At 44.6% G+C, this 10,843-nt stretch overlaps 1 protein-coding gene across 4 annotated transcripts; it reads right to left on the bottom strand.

Annotated features, from left to right (window-relative positions):
• Window positions 1–701: 701 nt before the first annotated feature.
• On the bottom strand, window positions 702–10,542 carry LOC147457803 (uncharacterized). Of its 4 annotated transcripts, none has more exons than XR_015188145.1 (17): window positions 10,045–10,542; window positions 9,364–9,650; window positions 9,187–9,265; window positions 8,865–8,992; window positions 8,450–8,491; window positions 7,809–8,115; window positions 6,608–7,031; window positions 6,468–6,525; window positions 6,304–6,384; window positions 5,918–6,203; window positions 5,726–5,831; window positions 5,556–5,646; window positions 5,249–5,482; window positions 4,906–5,166; window positions 2,511–4,809; window positions 1,790–2,395; window positions 702–1,152 (listed from the first exon to the last, which is right to left on the bottom strand). XR_015188145.1 is itself a non-coding variant. In XM_086512591.1 (16 exons), exons 1-16 carry the CDS (start codon window positions 10,136–10,138, stop codon window positions 2,301–2,303), a joined length of 4,872 nt encoding a protein of 1,623 aa, XP_086368717.1. In that variant the 5' UTR covers window positions 10,139–10,542; the 3' UTR covers window positions 1,586–2,300. The 4 variants fall into 4 exon arrangements, 2 of the variants coding, with proteins under 2 accessions (XP_086368717.1, XP_086368718.1); XR_015188146.1 differs by lacking the exon at window positions 702–1,152 and adding an exon at window positions 1,166–1,526; XM_086512591.1 differs by lacking the exon at window positions 702–1,152 and having other exon boundaries at window positions 1,586–2,395.
• Window positions 10,543–10,843: the final 301 nt, after the last annotated feature.

Genomic DNA, 10,843 nt, shown 5'->3' with positions numbered 1-10,843 from the left:
TCAATCCGCAAGAAAAACCAAAGATTGAGGTGTGTATGAGAGCTCTTTCAGGCGCACACACATACACAATTTGGACCTTGAGTCTACAAGAAAAATCAAAGATTGAGGTGTGTATGAGAGCAAAATTGAGCAAGCTTTCGAATAGACAAAAAGAGATACGATTTTAGAATGGGCTTGACGAAAAGCACTTGTATAGGGCTACGCACACATACTAATGGTGAATGCCAATTTTGCTAAAATGAAAAGCATATTTTGAATGCAAAATGCAAGTTTCTAATGGCAAATTAATGAAATCTTATGCTAATTAATCTTCCAATTAGCTAAAGAGTAATGACCCAAGAGTCTTTAGTTCAAGAACATGCTCATGTTAACCAATGGAACACTAATCAAACATGCGATGTGCAATAGAAAGGCATAACAAATGGATTTATATAATGATAATAGAGTAATGTTAATTGTACCAACACACAAATGCATAACAACAATCCTAGCTAGCACACCATGGCTCTGATACCAAATGTTAGAAATTGGATCGAGCTAGCTATGGTGGATGAAAGAGAAACAATGTCAATGCGTAAGTGAGTGTGTAAGCAAAAGTATCACTCAAGTGAATTAAGTTCCAAGATAAAATTAACTTGGACTCATAAACACGATCTGGAGTATTGACTTAGCTTAGCACAAGCTCCCGATAGACAAGCATGTAGTGCAAAATGGAATTGTTTATTCATTCATGAAATGAACTTTAAGTAGCTCTACAACCTTGCTCCTCCGCATGTAGGATAAATCCACTCTCTTCTCCTTGACTCACACTTTACAATGAAGAGATCAAGCCAGCTACAAGAGTGTAGGGCAACTCCTGCACTTGCAAACACAGAACATTATCCAGTGAACATAGAGAGAGAGAGAGAGAGAGAGAGAGAGAGGTGGACAAAAACCCTCGAGCTAGCTCATTTACGAAGTTCATAGAGCACATCATCCCTTCATGCTGACAAACTTTTCTGAGTGCACCAACTTTGGGAGCCCAAACATTCAGCAGCTCCAACGAGTGTAAATGATGAAACCATGCCAAATTAAATGCTTCCATTGGAATACAAAGTAAGAGGGCACACGGTCCAATGTGGCAAATCACAACCATCCACTAGCCAGCCCAATCTGAGAAATAAGGGACATAAATCAGTAATGTGCTTCATCCAAAGGACTGGTAAAACCTACAATAAAAAGCGCATCAACATTTATGGCCTGAAGGTGGATAAAACGGTAGCTTTCTCAACTTGCATGTTACAGCAACTCAGGTTACAGCAAGGTAACGTTCATTCCAAAACAAATCGATTATATTATAAAGCAATAGCCAGCTTCACTGCGCCAACCTCTAGATTCAGCATTTAAAACACAAACAGAAAAAGAGGCTTTTCAATTTAAAAATACAAATATGGCATTTCAAAATGGTAAAACCAAAGGTCCATCCAGCAAAGCCTTAACAAAAGGCAGCCATGGCACAGGAAAGGGATGAAGCTCATAACTAAAACCTGAAAACACATAAAAAAGTATCAAAACATAGATAATACTCAAAGCAGACACTCATGCAGACAAAAAATTAACTCTTTTCGGATCTTTACTTTCTGAATGGTGGACCCTCTAAACAATTTTTGAAGTGCCCACCACAAGGAGAGGTAATTGTCACATCTCCTTTCTCGTTGTCTTGTAACTTCTAAATAATAATACCACAAGTGCGGTAAAAAGGCAAACCTATACAAAGCACAAAATCTACAAGAAAGGACTCCATACACACCAGCGTAATTACATTTCCTGCATGGGTGTCAAGGGCGATCATTTGGGCATCACTAATAATGATACACTTTTCACAGCCGAAGGATTCTGTAGTGTGCTGCACAAACCCAACAGCCCAGTCTGCTCACAATCCACGCAGCTTCTGCTAGAATTGCAGATTGGCTGAGAAAAGAATGTTTTTTACCCAGGTCTGTCAGCTTCAGACAGGAACATTCAGCGCATAGTCCTCATTCTGGGTATTCGGACAAGTGTAAAATCTTGAAGCACCTCCAGAGTCCTCTGTATCTATGGAGTCATACCCATCATTACCCTATAATTCCAAAGGGTTTCAGGCATGACTGTTGGAAGATGTCAACTCACAACAGAGCCAAGACCATAAAAAATCAAATCAATCTGAACATAATCATAAGTCTCATCCATAGTGTCATCAATGCTGGTCTCGCTGCCAAGGCCTCATCGTCTTCCAAGCATACAGAAAAAACACTGAACCAAGTTGAGTTGCAGCCTTTTCATCATGAGGAACTAGGATTTGATGGAGCAGCAACCTGAGATGACGATGGCGATGCAAGATGCCTTGCACTGGTCATGTCTTCGCGACTAGAAACATCTGAAATTTCACAAGACAACATGTCACCATGGGCAAGAGCATAAAAAGGAAAGGAAAAAGAAACCAATATGCATCACAACCTTAGATGGGAACCGTAAATCTTAAACGGACATACCAGGTGCCTTCTGTTCATTTGGTTTCACAGGGGGCAGCTGCAAGTAAGATGAAGAGCCATTATGGGGGCTGCTCACTTGACCTGATACTGTGGAATGGGCTGTTGTGACTACTTCAGGCATCGCCCCATTGGAGGCAGGATTCCCGGAAACATACGAAGTCTTTGTTGGGTTGCCTTTCGAACCACCACCATCTGAGCTTGCACTGTTGCTCATATTCATGGTTCCCAAAGTCAAGTTAGAGGAATTTAAAGTCAAGCCGCCGGTGCCTGTCATAGGTTGAGAAGAAGTGGTCTGAAACTGTTGCTGAAGGTGAGAAAACTGTTGTGAAGCTTGACTATGCTGAGAAGAAGAATTTTGTGGGTTTGATGGATAATGATGAGATACAGGCACTTGAGTATGCTGAGGCACAGCCTGCTGTTGCTGTGAAGGGAGTTGATGTTGCATATACTGCTGTTGATGCTGTTGAAGGAAAAGTTGTGGCCGATATGCTGATTGCGCCTGAAACGGCTGCTTGAATTGTCCCTGCTGAGGCTGCAGTTGTGGGTAGACCTGATTTTTGGTTGTTGCAAGCCTTTGCTGCTGGACTGAGACAGATGACTGCTGCTGTGGAAATTGAGGACCATGCGCAGCTGATGCAGGACTTTTATGTTGATTTGGGGCCCTTAAAGACGCATTTTGCCCAGAGCTCACCACCGAAGACATGCCTGGCCCACTGACAGGGGTCTTCTTAGTAGGAGGCCCTGCCTTCGTCATGGAAACAGAACCTTTCCCATTCGATGGGCTTTTTGAGATGCTGATAGTCGAAGCTTTGGATGCAGACAAGGAATGCGAAGTGGACATTGGAATAGTCCCTCCTGACAATACAGGTGCTGTAACAGAAGGTAGCATTCGAGGAGGTGTAGAAGGAACCCCGGGTTGATTACCGCGTGTCTGCTGGACATGACTTTTCGTCATTGTTGCATTTGGCATCTGCTGTTGAGTTGGTCCAGGGGACACCCGCTGCCCACCCTTGGCTACACCAGAGTGACCAGGCTTAGAAGTTTGGCTAGTTGGGGCCATTTGACCAGAAAATGGAAGACCTGTTCCAGGAAACTTGCCAAGGTTTCCTGGCAGCGCCCGCTCAGCATAGGCAGCAACCGAGTGAGCAGGAAGAGTGGCACCAACATTCGTACTGCCCGAGACAGATTTTGCACGCCCCATAGCCTGTTTTTGTGGTTGATTTTGCAGAAGAGGAACTTGTCCAGACCCTGAAGAGGAAGCTGGTCTTGAGCTTCGAGCATCCGGCGGGGTTGTTGAATTTAGCGAGCGTCCAATGCCACCAGTTGTACGTGCATTAGCAGCACCACTACCATTGGGGGGAGATCCCTGCAAAGAGGGTGAAGAAACTTCCATATCTACTCTTGAAAGAAGCGGAGGACCTCCCACAGGCTTCATTGAGTTCTTCTTCTCCTCAGCATAATCTCGCACTTTCAATGCATATGCATCATCACTGGCAGAAGGAGCTTTAGGCATAGACCTTTGAAAATGCTGACCGTGGCCCCCATAAACTGGCTGCTGTTGTCCAGGACCTTTGGTACCATCTACGGATCCAGGTAACACTCCGAGACTAGGCGTGCCCATCATTGAGCTCACAAGTCCCAAGGAACCTGGATTTACCGGGCCTCTTGCAAGTGAGGAATAACCTTGGGATAACATGGGGTCAAGAACTTTCATCTGAAGACTTGGCGCAGCACCAGTAGAAAATTGCTGTGGCTGCATTGGAGAAGACAGAGAAGCAGGACTTTGGCCCTGAAACTGCTGCTGCCCTTTGCCACTCTGTTTACCACCAGAAGGAACGAGTGAGGGACCATCCTGATCATGTGACGGCATGCCAGGTAAATTAGCTCCAAGCATCAGTGAAGCATTAATGTTAAGGTTTGGCAGATTAGAGGGGCCCTGATGTGAAGACATGCTTCTCTGCATAGCACTTAATCTGCTGTCTGCTGTCGAAGCACTTTCGGCACCAGCTGTGCTCTCTTTATCTGAATGTATCCCAAATTGCTGAGCAGAGACCCCCACATGGTTATGCTGCTGCTGAGATTGAGATGGGGACTGAGGAGCAAGTTGCAGCTGCAACTGCTGCTGAAGGGGCGGTGCAACATGCTGAGAAGAATTTGAGTGGGGTAAAGACACGACTCCCTGTTGTTGTTTCTGCACCGGTAGCACATTCCCCGACTGCTGGGGTAAAGGTTGCATATGAGGAAGCGGAGGGGGGATTAAGTGAGGCGGGAAGAAATGGCTGTTAAAAAATTGAGCGGCCTGTAGAATAAACCCAACATGGTTATAAAAGCTTCTAGCAGAAACCTGGTTAATACTAAATAACTAAAAAGGAGAGCACGTTAGCAAAAACTTTACCTGACTAGGAGGTCCATTAAATGGGAATGGAAACGAAGCGAAACCATTCTGTTGCATCATTGCTTGCAAGTACTGGGCATGAGCAGCCATGACATTGTTAGAAGCTGTGCCAGTACCAGTTGCATTGCCTGTATCACCAGACCCCCCTGCATTGCTAGTATGATTTGGTACAAGCATGGTGCCTGGCGCACTGCTACTACTGCTGCCTGCTATGCCTGGTCCAACACCTTGAGAAATTGTGTAGCCATATGATGGTCCAGACTGCAAAAACCCACCTCCGCTCAGTTGTAGCCATATCTACAGTCAGCAGACAAATTTAGAAAACTGCACACATGTACCGTACTTGTGGAGCTGAAGCTTTTCGAGCCGCATCTAAATAATGTCCACCGAGCTTATCATTGTCAAGTATATTTACTGGTGGAATATTCAAATTGTAGGGAGCAGCTCTACAGAGTGCAGCAGACCATATCGAATGCCGAGATACTTGTTGCTCACGATAGATGAAATGAGCCATAAACACGTGTGTGGCACAGCGCTTCATTCTTGGAACTGGTGATAAAATGGGACCATGTGGAAGCTACAAGGAAAAAGAATACATATGAGCTAACCACCTTGAGGAATCTTAGCAAAAATATCGAATTGAAACTCACCTGCATGGCAGTGTGTGCTGCTTTTACATCTAAGCCTGGATTTGGCAATGGGGCTTGTGCAGCCCATGGAGACCCTCCTGGACCATAATACCTGTAATGAAGCACCTTTTACACACTACAAAATGCTAAGCAGACACAGACTAAACAGTGAAGAGGTAAAGGGAGCACACCCAAGTTGAGGTAAACCACCCATCCATCCAGCCAAAGCTACAGGAGCACTTGAACTGGTGGCAGTTGGCAATGTTGATGAAAGGAAAGGAGGCGCTGCTGCATTATCTGCACAGCACGATACCAAATTCACCTCTAAAACACACACAGATTTGCATCAAATCTTGGCAGGACCAAACATTCATTTTTTGTACCTGACACCTCCTCCTGAGGCCTGGACAAAGTTTTAGAAGACAAATCCTTTTCTCGCACTTCATCCTCTCTGCTAATATGAGTAGCTGCTACATGCTCCTTTTGCAAACGATCATGCACCTGCTGCTCCGCATCTTCATTCACTTCTTGCTTTTCCGCATCTAATTTCTCTTTAAGTTTTGAAAGCCCCCTTGCAACATCCATTGCCTTAACAGCATCTTCCAACTCTAAACTTTGTTGTGACTGTTCTTCCACATGGTGCTGCCCAGTATATACTGTTGGTATGATCTGTATAACATGGAAGGACAAAGTAACGTATCAACAAAAGGAATCTCAGCATTCACTGTTTGCAGAGAAGGCATCACTTCAAGAAGCCACTCCAACTTACTGAAGAGTTGTCACCCATATTTTGTTTGTCAATTGTAGATCCAACATCTTCCTCCATGGCAAGGTGCTTCAAAGGGGAAGCCTAACAAAGAGACAAGTTGCCATCTTAATTACAGACTTTTTACACACATCTAAAGATATTGAAGTACAACTTGGCATACACACCATCAAATCGATGTTGAACTTTGAGGTGCTTCCATCTTCACGAAGAGTTTCAACAGGCCTAACACAAAAGAGAAGTGGTCAAAGAACTTATCAATCATGAAGCCATTTTCCATTAAAGAAAAAACAAAATAATATCATACCGACTAACTAACTCGCTTTTTGAAGACCCTTCATTTCCTCTGACAGCATCAGCAGTGTCTGGGGCTTCCCCCAACCTATCAGACGGTATTTCTCCTGTATCAAGAACATTTTGTGGCTCTTCTTTGGAGCTTATAAATTCGCCCTGCTCCCTACCCTCATATTCACGAAGGCCAACTTTCTTATCTTCAGTTACAATTGCATCTGTCACAGCCTTGATTTTCAAAGACTCAGAAGGTAGACTGGCTAAATCAGATGGTGCCTTCTCTGGTAGAGAATCGCGCTGTGTCTCGCCCACACAGGGCTGGCTTGGGATAGATGGGCTCGCAGATGAAGACACTGCACCAGAAGCGGCTAAACGAACAGGTGTAGAGATTTTTCCATCTTCTGATTTGACAACCACTCGAGGGCGCTTCCTTTTAGGAGCTGCAAAGTGTTAAAAGAAGTGTTTAAATAGCCCAAAAACAACAACAGGTGCCACAAGACCAACAAAACAAGATAATCTATACTCATGCAATAGGTGTCAATAGGTGTGAATGCTGCCTGTAGAATCACCACAAGAGTGAAAAAGCCAGAATTTTATCTATGATATACGAATGCGTACCATCGCATCAAAAGGACTCCATTATATTGAAATTTTTGAGACCAGTTAACGCCTTAAGAAAACATTTACCCACCGAGGGCCATATATGCTAAGGGCAGCATTCAGTATGCAAAACATAGAACCAGAGGCAAGTACTAATGATGAAGGTCTAGATCTTGCGTGTACTCCCATTTTTTACTTCTTGCTCTTAACACAAACACGTGCATTGCTGGTTAGAGCTCATCTTCTTCGTGCTTATTCTCCCTCCTCTAGAACTAAACACAGCAGCAGCCCTCCCAATGAGTTGAATCTTTCGGCTCACCCCTGTGTGTTCCAGCCCCTTGTACAGGCAATTAAGAAAATATGTCCAGCAAACCAATTTGTTAATCGTGGCCTACTAAGCTGTAAATATTCTAATAAACATCTCATTGAAAACTCCAAAAAAATGCTAATTACTTTAAGTCAAAAGAGAGTGACCACGCAAACAGACATTTTCTTCCTCCTCCTGAGAATCCAAATGCACTTAATAACATCAAAAATCTCTGATTTTCATAGTTGGTGGCAATTTCCATGGCAACGGTCCAAGCAATATAAAATGCCTCTGTTTCTCAGATTCTTACCCTCCACCGTTGGAGCAGTCAGGTCCTTCAGGTGATTTGACAAATAGCCATTACTTGTGTTTCCAGGATGATGAAGGCCTGACATGTGAGGCATTGAACCCCCCACAGACAGGGAATGCCCAACTGGTGGCGAGCCAGTTCTTGCTTCTGACTCCAGCTTGACTTCCATCTTTGACTCCAACATGCCTGAGTGTGAAGGTATACTTCTGGCAAGATCAAAAAGAGCTTCTGCCACTTCAGCTTCCTGATCAGATAGTGTTGAAGCCTCAGCCACCTGCCGACGAACACCAGCCATCTCAATCTCTGTCTGAAAATACAACATGCATGGACATAAACCCCAGCCCAAGTTTGCAAATGAAAGAGCAGCATGTAAGCATGCATAAACTACCATACATATGCTCACGCTATATCTACAAATTAACACTTTCACCAAGGGCTTCACACGTAGATTCGCAAGAACAACCAGTGAAGCCTCTCACTTTTCACAACATATGTAAAATTACTTGTGTTTGGGATAGAAAATCACAATGTCAGATCAGACATGGGTGGATAGATGTGAAAGACGGTACAAGTGATCCCATGCGAAAATACATGCAGATACACTTGCAAAGCAGAAAGGACTGGACTAGAAGACAAGTTACCTTGGGCACCTTCATGGCACGGACCTTGGGCCCCACAGGTTTCTGCAGATGCAAGATAGAAAACTTAGCATAAGACAAAATAGCGCAGGAATGCAATTCATCAAACACTAGTGACTACAATTTTAGATCCCACCCATTGTAACCAGACAGACCAATCTGACATTGCATAAGTTGTGTTCATGCTGTGCACGTGGGGGGAGAGCTACAAGAAAGACTGACAGGAGGAAATCCCATGAGATGCACTTAACAGGAGAATCTCATACTTGCACACACCAGATACACACACAAATTCACACTTACTGTGAAACCATGTGGATGAGATAGTTGACAAGCACAGCAAATAAAGAAGCGTGTCATGGAGAAGTTTCACCACAAGCAGGAAATGCAAACAGTCCCAGCCCTTAATCATACTTACAAGTTTCTTTCCCTGTTTCTGAAGAAAATTGGGAGAAGAGCTCCCATTCAAAGGTGTGTGTAAAGGTGTTGCAGACTTTTGTCTCAGGAGCTCAGGGGGCTGAGGCTCTGGTTGCCTTCTCGCAATTGCTGTTGTCAAAAAACAATCAATCCCACCGTCAGTGATAACCTTACGAAGCCCTCAGAGAGATCAAGTCTTGGACTCTAATGAGAGTTTAAACTTATAAATTCAAAAATTGAACTGCAGCAGAGGAAACTCTGTATGTTTATATGCGTATAGAGCAGAAATTAAAGAAACAACAATCTCCAGCATAAACACATACATGAGTATCTTGAACTTGCTGACATTGATGACCGGGCCTTTCGCGGCACAGCAGGTATATCCATAACAATTTCATCCTCCTGTTTAACAGAAGCAAGGAAACAACAGACAGTTGAAGGTACTTTTGCCACTGCAAGCAGATCCATAGACTAAAGAACCCGCATTACACAAACCTTACCTTCGAGTGGACTCTAGCCTTTGCAGGTCTTCTAAGAAGAGGAGGGGGCGGAGGTTCGTCATCATCCTCAGAAACTTGTGCTTCCGTTTCTTCGACAGAATCATCCGCCTCCTCAACAACCGCGTTCAAACGCCCACCCGGGGCTTGTAAGTCCTGCGGGAGTACTGGGCGTTTTCTCTTATTCCGAGCATTAATGGAAGCCGAGACATGGAATGTTGCAAGCCTCTCCTTCTTTGATCTCTCCCAGACCCGTGAGTCTACTGCATCATCCATCCGGTCCTCATCATCTGAAACAATACATATAGAGAATTAAAACAAAAGACCATTTGAAGTCTAAGCAAGCCACTTAGCAAAACAAGAGACGAGATTCACAAGAAATCCACTAAGCAGCAAACAGAAACCAATTCATATACACTGCTCAGAAACAAGCATACATAAAACGAAAATCCAACACTTGAACCTTGATGTTAAGAAACAGACCTTGATCTGTTCAAAGGACGACAGATAAGCAACCAAGGCACACAAGACATAGACATACAACGTCTTACAAAGCACCTGAAAGCAAGCTGAAGAAAGCCATGTAGCAGAGAATTGCAAACTGCACCTTCACATAGAGTGCATCTAAATGTTGTTCTTTCCTGGATCCAGGAGAGAACTAAAAGCAGGGAGAAATACAGATACCTGATGCATCGCGAACTCGCGGTCGACGAGTAACAGATGGAACTGCTCCAGCAGTTGTTGCTCCTGATCGCCTGCCCTCCCTGTTGCGCTCCATCTATTGCGCAAGGGGAGAGAAGCGCTAGCCCTAAACTTCTCAGAGAAGGCTTGTAGGGAAAGGGATAAGAAGTGGCAAATGAGAGGGCGCAGGGAGAAGATGGGCGCGTGCAAAAGTGCAAAATCTGTGAAGCATCGTTTGTGGGAGGGGAGAAGAGAGAGGGAGAGCGAGAGCGACAACAGGCAACAGGCGAGCAGACACGGGGAGATAACGCGCGGAGAGAGAGAGGAGGGAAGGGAGGGTTTCAAGAAATGGGTATCTTGCTGCGGGGTGTGGGTGTGTAGAAGGAGAAGAGGGGAAGCTTTGGGGCTATGGCGGAAAGCGCACAGGAGATGAAGAAGAGGGTGAACATGACTCCACTCGGAGAAAAAAGCAGAAGAAGAGAGCTTGTAGGGGACACCCACACCATCATGAACAACCTAGCTTCGGCTTCCATCAGGGTGTCGGATATCCTAAGCAGCGGACGCCCTTGATCTCTCCACGTCAGCACTCGCCTCATCCACTCCGTCCAAACCTCATTCTACCAATGCGTGCCACGTCACCGTTGCTTTCTATTCTTTTATTGGTGGTGCTCCAAATAGAGGAAAATGTGAAACTACAAAGCCACGCTGGATTTCCCGGTTTTCCAAGCTAAAGCTGCACCAATGGCAGTGTGCCATGCTGGATAGACTTTTTTCATTTTATATTCCACGTCCGCAAACAGCC

Source organism: Adiantum capillus-veneris, chromosome 5 (genome assembly GCF_014529385.1).
Source record: "Adiantum capillus-veneris isolate H3 chromosome 5, ASM1452938v2, whole genome shotgun sequence".
In the NCBI taxonomy this organism is placed as follows: domain Eukaryota; kingdom Viridiplantae; phylum Streptophyta; class Polypodiopsida; order Polypodiales; family Pteridaceae; genus Adiantum; species Adiantum capillus-veneris.
This window is presented reverse-complemented; position numbering and strand designations above follow the sequence as displayed.

What these genes read in the sequence shown, in the direction of transcription:
- LOC147457803 (XM_086512591.1), bottom strand. Translation starts at nt 10,138, where the DNA reads ATGGAGCGCAACAGGGAGGGCAGGCGATCAGGAGCAACAACTGCTGGA. An exon ending in GGTGGTTTACCTCAACTTGG is followed by an intron (nt 5,647 to 5,725) that starts GTGTGCTCCCTT and finishes GCTTCATTACAG; the next exon opens with GTATTATGGTCCAGGAGGGT. An exon ending in TTAATGGACCTCCTAGTCAG is followed by an intron (nt 4,810 to 4,905) that starts GTAAAGTTTTTG and finishes TTTATTCTACAG; the next exon opens with GCCGCTCAATTTTTTAACAG.